Source organism: Pteropus alecto, unplaced genomic scaffold (genome assembly GCF_000325575.1).
Source record: "Pteropus alecto unplaced genomic scaffold, ASM32557v1 scaffold92, whole genome shotgun sequence".
NCBI lineage: Eukaryota > Metazoa > Chordata > Mammalia > Chiroptera > Pteropodidae > Pteropus > Pteropus alecto.
In genome coordinates this window covers 10100766-10108355 of record NW_006432447.1, presented here as the reverse complement: position 1 = coordinate 10108355, position 7590 = coordinate 10100766, and the positions used below count along the sequence as shown (strand labels likewise).

The 7590-nt window shown below is 37.3% G+C and overlaps 1 protein-coding gene across 15 annotated transcripts in view; it reads left to right on the top strand.

Annotated features, from left to right (window-relative positions):
* ANKRD28 (ankyrin repeat domain 28) overlaps window positions 1-6132 on the top strand; it is a 120011-nt gene extending 113879 nt beyond the window's left edge. For 8 of the 15 annotated variants that reach the window (XM_025043588.1, XM_025043582.1, XM_025043586.1 and 5 more), the window contains one exon: window positions 2842-3128. In XM_025043588.1, coding sequence (XP_024899356.1) covers window positions 2842-3128 — 287 coding nt within the window. Of the gene's footprint in view, window positions 1-2841 lie in introns of all 15 variants that reach the window. The other 7 variants (XM_015585787.2, XM_025043581.1, XM_015585790.2 and 4 more) reach the window with 2 other exon arrangements.
* Window positions 6133-7590: the final 1458 nt, after the last annotated feature.

Here is a 7590-nt window from a genome sequence, read left to right as displayed (position 1 = left end):
GTGTTCAAACCCTTTTGGAGGGTCAGGGAAGACATCCAAAAAAAACGACTTCTGAGCCAAAATCCAAAAGACACGTAAAAAGTGGAAGAGAACTTTCAAAGCAGAGGGTAGCATATTTAGAGATTTAACGCAGGGCAGTGTAAGTACTGAGCTCTGCCAGCCTCTTCGATCAAGTGGCAAAGGATCTGTGCACTAGGAAGTTAGTGGTCTGAGGGAGACAAGAGTAGAACAGGAAAACAAGTTAGCAGTTTTAGGTGAGAGGAGATGGTAGCCAGAATAAAGGTAGAGGCATTGGAGGTGTTATGATGAAACTGTTTAGCAGAATTATGTTAAGTTAAAAAAGTCAAAGGTGAGAACGTAAGAGAAAGAGCTGGTTTCATTTAGGCATTTGAGAAAAATTTGGTGGAAACTCCAAGTGGGTAATTGGATATATATGGATGTGGAGCCCGAAATCATTAGGATATGTAGTCATGAAATGCATGGAAGTGGTAAATATCACCCACTAAGATAAGTTCAGACTCACCCAGCTTTAAAAGAAACTTACATTATCATTAAATTATATTTCTGGAAGTATAGCAATTACATAAATTAAAATGAGGGCTAAAATGCTAACTGTATAGGATATTTGACTACATTATGAAGCTCTGAATCAACAGTCGATATGCAAGTCTTCGTTGACCATTTTCAAGATTTTATATACTTTTTTCTTATAAAGAAAGGTAAGGGATAATATAACAGATGATAATGAAGATCACCTGTGACCTGAATATCATTTAACACATTTTGCAATGTGAAATAGTAATCATTGCCCAAAGTTGACAGGTCATACTAAATACCGATCTCATTTTATAATCAATCTATAATTTGATTCTAAACTTCAAATTAATTATCCAGTTATAAATTGCTCAAATAACAATAGTGGTTAATGATTACTTAGGCTCTGTAGTCTTAAGCTGAGACTAGATAAAGGGCCCAGTATATCCTGTGCCTAATTCACTCTAAGAATGAGGTTAAGTGATATTTCCATGGATTTTTCTAGAGGAATCAAAATATATTATTCTTGCGTGGGATGAATTAGACCCTTATCCTCAAGCAGTTTGCTTCTCTTACATTTCTCTTTTGCTGACCACACCAACCTCATGCAGAGAGGAGAGCCTCTTTTTAGTCATATTTAGAATGCACTCAGATGCTCTTCTTCCCCCGTCCCCACTCTCAGCCAAGGCATCATGGCCTGTCTAATGGGTTGCTCTGCCTACCAGCAGGAGAGCACAATAGGCATCTTCAGAGGAGCCCTTTAAACAAGTGTTGGCATTGAAGCACCCTCCTACTCACTTTGAGCTAATAGAGTTTAATTAAAAATATGCACACTCTTCAGCCACTCCTGCCAAACTTGCAAGGGCATCAGCTGTTTTCTTTGACCCTTGGAAAAGGGGAAATTTATGAAGGGAAAAAATTATCTTTTTCTCAAGGCTAATGTAACATAGCCTTGATAAAAATATACAAGAATTAGAAACAGCCAAATGCCTAATACTTAAAATGAATAACTAAACCATGGTATAATCACACAGTAGAATATGTAACAATGAAAATGAACCTACTACAGCTACATACAACAGTGTGGATAAATCTTATAGGCACGTTAAACAAAAGAAGACACGTAATAAATAATACATACTGTATGATTCCATTTATATTAGGTTAAAAGTCAAAACTAAACTATAGTGTTTATGAATTCAAGTAGAAAGGAAAGCACAGAAATGATCACCACGTGAGTCAGAAAAGTGGTTAACTTTGTGAAATAGAAAAGGGATAGTGAATAGGGAAGGGACAGGCAGGGCTTCTGGTATGCTGCTAATGCCCTCTTTCCTGATTCGGATGGTGGTTTCATGAATGTTTTGTGATAAATCAGTCAGCTATTTGCAAAACAAATGTGACTTTATAAAATATATACATATATGTGTGTGAAGGCTAAAACATGAGTAAATATAGTAATAGGGAAAACCGTGTCAGATGTGCAAGGAAGGACACATGAAGCTGTAAACTCGAACTTTAAGACATTTGCTGCCAAAGTTCCGTATGGGAAAATCTAAGCTTGGCATCTCACAGTGTGCTCTCGCCATCTTCTCTCCCGCTCCATCCTCAAGACTGGGTCTTGTACCAACTAAAGTATCAAATGTTTCCTTACTCAATTTGTTGTATTGATAACTCTGTGGTGCCTTAGGGCTAAGGTCAGTTTTCTGTTAAAGAAAGGAACAGTTACAAAGGAAACATTTGTTTTGACTTAGGTTTTAAAAGTTCACCTATCTGCTGGTTTTTCTTCAATGGACTCTGACCCTAAAAGTTAAACGACAGCAAAATATCATTCATTCAACATTTCTCTTTTGAGCACCTACTTGGTGCTTCATTCATGAATCTCTACTCATGTAGAAATCTCAGCATATAAGCACTTAAACTTATATAACTTAAAATTAACAGTAAGATGCTTCCACCATTCTGAAAGAAGATTATCAAACTTTTTTTTCCCCTTATTCTAGCCCAGTAATAATCTGTGAATTCAGATGGATATGGATAACTTGGATGATTTTCCCAAGATCTTACATCTCTGGGCCTTAGTTTCTTTTACTATAATACAGTCTGTTAGGTCTCTTCCTGCCCTAGATTGCTATGACTCCTCTTTTTCTACTTATTGGAAATTTCTGAATCACTCTAATGAAACCAATTTATTATAAGCCAAGTAATTGAAAATACATCTAAAGTTGAAGGCCTTTAGGCTTATTTCCTAATATAATGAAAATGAGTCTCAGGATGTTTAATTTTTTTAATTTTATCTTTTAATTCTAGGCTATACCCCAGCTTTGGCCTGTGCTCCCAATAAGGATGTAGCTGATTGCCTAGCTCTCATTTTGGCCACCATGATGCCTGTCTCATCAAGTAGCCCTTTATCATCCCTGACATTCAATGCCATTAATCGTTACACCAACACCTCAAAAACAGTCAGCTTCGAAGCCTTGCCCATCATGAGGAATGAACCTAGTTCCTATTGCAGTTTCAACAACATTGGCGGGGAACAGGAGTACTTATACACCGACGTGGACGAGCTCAATGACTCCGATTCTGAGACCTACTAAGAGCCTGAGCCAGAGGTCCAAGGAGAGAGTTCTGACACTAACGCTTCAAACTGTGCTTTTTCAGGAAAAAGGCACTTTGTTATTCTCGTACAAATTCAACCTAAGAGGAAAGATCACAGAGTGAGCGAATATAAGAAATGTGATGACATTAGGAAGAAGAATTTTAAAGGCAAGTTTTGGAAAAGGAACTTCTAGAATCTTGAAATAGACTTGGCCAGAGGAAAACATTTTGCTGTCAGATTGCTTTGTGGAATTGTTTTATTTGGTTTTGCAGTGCCAGGAATGATTTGGGACACTGTGCACCCTAATCTGCTTACATAAGCAACACTATTGTAAAAGAAGAGATAAAGACACTAGATTTTAATGTTATCAATAAAACTACAGCTAAATTTAAGGGCAATAAAAGTTTGGTACAATAAGTAGGCATTATGTGCACAGCAAATTGCCAAAGGACCAAATAACTTAAAGGTTTTTTAATAGAATACCATTTTGTGGAAACTGGACTAGGTGAAATGAGACGTTATCTAAACCAAACTTTAATATTTCTGAAAATGAAGTCAAGATTTGGTTTTAAATGTTGATTTTTTTTTTTAAACAAAACATCTGAAAGCCTTCGAATACTGTATTAAACCATGAGAGAAAGCAGATGTATTTTTACATTTTTTCTTTTACATAAAAATTTTAAAATTCCAAGTTTTGTAATATTAGAATTAAAAACCAGCCGACTGAGTGCAGTCAGGGTGGAATATTTGTGACGTAGACATGAGATAGGTTGGGATCGGGCTATTGTTGCCCGGTTTTGAAGGGTTTAGGTTTTAAATTGAACTATTTTTGTTTGAAAATGTAAAGAATTTCCTAGAAGAAATTTTCAGAAAATCAAAAAGTAGATTATTTTCACCCTTTTGCAGCTGAGAGGTCCTGGGAGGTTTTCAGCCTCTACTTTGGATGGTGCACCTTCGTCACTTACGTTACTTCTGTGCCTGCACAGCGAGTTGCAAGTTGGGGAGTTTTCGTTGTCATTGTTTAGTGAAGAATCAAATCCCTTGTTATTAATAAATTAACATCATCAGGTCTCTTGGAAGGTGTTTGAATATTTGGCAAACTTTAAAATACTAAAACCTCTAGGTCCTATTCAGATTTATTGTAGCATGTTTGTAACATGCTACTTTTGGGGTTGGGGGACAATTGCCTGCCAGATTGGAAGACTGCCTTTCAAATAACAGGGAGAGGGAAATGGCTGAGGGTTAGACTTTTAAGTAACAATTTACATGGTTCTGCTTTTACTGTAACTGTCACTTTCCCAGTGAGAATGATTTCACATATGTAGAGGGTCAGGTCTAAGTATAAAGTTCCATAAATTTTCACAAAATGATACCCAATTTCATTTTATCCTTTTTGTATTGTAAAACTGGAAACCTATGACATTGTAAATTATCAGCTGGTTTTTCTGAATATAAAGTGTGAAAACACAGAACAGTATTTTGATCTATTTGATAATTTTGTGGGTTTTTTGAAGAATTAATGAGCATGTACATAGAAATAGTGACTGCTTGAATACTGTATTTACTTGCACTCTTTCAGTACATCAAGATTCCTGTATATTTTAGAGTATAATAAAACACAGATGTGAGTTGTATTTAATGAATAATGTATTTGTATCTGTGCATATTACCTAAAAATCTATAAAGTTTCTAGGGCATTGACTACTAGATTTTAAGCATTTTTTCTAAAATATTTACAGAAATTATAAATGTAATCCTCCATGTTTTCTTTATAATATAAAGAAGTCCTAATGGACCCTTCCTAAGTATTAGTGATAGGAAGGTGAATATGCATTTTAAAGACAGCAGACTACATTTTCTATTGTACCTTTTGAAAAAAAAGAAAAAACTCAAGAGGATTCTAAAAGTATACATATATGTGCTTTCTCTTTCCTTTTAGGAATTCTCTTCTGAATTCCCTGAGGGAATTTTCTAGAATCTCAGAATTGAAAGAGACCTGAGGTTCATCCAGGCTAACCTCTTAACAAATGCAGGAGTCCCTTCTACAAGGGTGATCTTTCCACCTTGAACACTTCCGGTGGCTCTACCTCACCAAGCAGTCCGTTCAGTTGTCGAGCAGCTCTAACTGTTAGAAAGGTCTTCCTTAGATGGAGCTGAAGCCTCCCTCCTGGTAACTTCTGTCCTTGGGCCTGGGTCTGTCCTCCAAGAGAACACTGAGAACATTGAAAAGATGACTCTTGTGCCCTCTGCCATGTCTTCTCTTTTACAGGCTGTTGACTTATCTGCGCTGATTTCTAGAAGGACTCATTAGACACACTGTTCGATTTACCACATCTAATGAAATCCGAGGTGTAGCTATAAAGTAACAAGCTGTTTTTAATTTATCCTCACATATATCAGAACTTAGATCTTGCATCACTTTATGTAAATGATGCTGTTGCTGAAAATATTCGTGAGGTGGTCCTTGGGATTGCTTGCCCGCTAGGAAAACTGTTTCATTGCTTTGTGATCGCATTTTGTGATAGTCTGTCCCCCAGCTTGATCCACCACTTCCTTTGTTCTGCAGGGAAAACCCAAAGTACTGTCCCAAATAGTATTTGAACAGCACTAGTATTGTTGGAGTAAGTACATGGACTTTTTAATGAATGAACACAGCACCACAGTAAGTTCCCTTATGGTTACACCTTGTATGTCAAAAGCATTCGGGCCCTGCTCTGTAGTGGTTTTTATCCTCGCACAGAACAGAAGAGCACGTCTGCTTTTTTAACTTCTGCATGAAAGGTGACATCTGATATCCGATGTGTATTTTAATAATACCAGCTTCTGCTCTAGAACTGCTTTGGGGGAAATGGTGGTAATAGCAAATGACCTCCTTTAACAAGACACTCAACTCAAACAGTGCCATTTAGTTCAGGAGATCTCTACGTGTAGCCGTAAATTGGGGGTTTAATTTGGCTTATATTGGACCTTTTAAATGAAATAAAGTTTTTTAATGCAATAAATCAAGTGTCTTTCCTTTTTACATGCAAACTTCTTTTATCTTTTTATATCTAATTAGTGTTCTATTATAATTTATCTTTTTTTCAAAAGCTTGACTTTTCAATAAAGCTGTTTTAGAATTTAGATGAACCTATCAAAATGGGCTTTTCATATATATTCATTCAAAACATTTCTTTCTTGCCTGCCGTATACTTGAGGGTGGGAATGTGTAGAAAGTAAGCCTAGGAATTGTGGTCTTATACTCTCTGAGCTTATAGTGTCATCATGGAGAGGCATATACCTGAGAGGAGCAAGTATAAGAGTATAATTGAGGTAGAGATGAATTGCTAAGGAGTTTCAGAGAACAAGCAGATTCCTTTGGGAAGGAAGATCAGAATAGGCTTCGTGAAAGAGTGGCATTTAGACTGGATGTTGAGTAACAAATACGATTTGAGCAGGGGGAGAGAGTTGCCAATGATAGCCTAGGGGAAAAGAACAAAATCATTTCTTAAAATGGTTGGTAGAGGGGAGGTGGGTGAAATAGATATCGGCCCTTAGCATTCCTGGGCATAAAAAGATCATGAAAACCTACAAAAGAGCTTAATACGTGCAGAGATGAGATAACAAAAGTGAGAACAAGTAGATATAAATAGGTGATGGGAGGAGCAGGCGAAGAGGACTTCAGTAACCCTGCTCAAAACCATCTTATGCTGGCAATAATAAAATGCCTATATGGTGCTTTATCATGTACCAAGGCAAGATTCTACGTACCTGAAATACATCTCTTAATCCACGCAACTGTTCTGTGAGGTAGGTACTATAAATCCAGGCAGTGCTCTTACCAACCTAATAACCCTTAATATGCTTTACGATCCTCATTGAAATTGATTTTGCAGTTGCACCACATGCTTGACTACTAAATTACGTAAGTTCCTTTCAGTTTTATTCTCCTAGGTCACTAATTTTGGAAGAAACAAAAGTGACCACAACAGATGTTAACAGCTGCTATGTGACAAACTGCTAGGCTCTGAGCATATAGCACTAAACGAAGAGGTGTTTTAGCCCTCATGATGGAGCCTAAGAGAATGGCATCAACTTAATGATTCTCGTTCATGCTTTTGCAGGTTGGCTGCCAGACTTGCCAGAGTGATTCTGCTTCACACTAGAGCTCTGGCTGGGTTTGACTACAGGCCATGAGTTGGGCTTGGGTCTACTCCATTTGTGTTCCTCTTCAAACTTGGGCTAGAATACTAAAGCCCAGAAGTTCTCTAGTAATGACAGAAGCACAAGAAGGCAACCCTGACCACACACAGTTTATACTTTGTGTATTTCATGTGCTGATACTCCACTGGCCAAAGCAATTCACATGGCCATACCCAACACTGGTAAGATGGGGCAGCTTGGCTCTCTGCCCATTGGGAAAGGGTAGTTTGAGTTCAGTTTCCACAATTCACTTAGCCCTGAAATGATACACCAGCCAC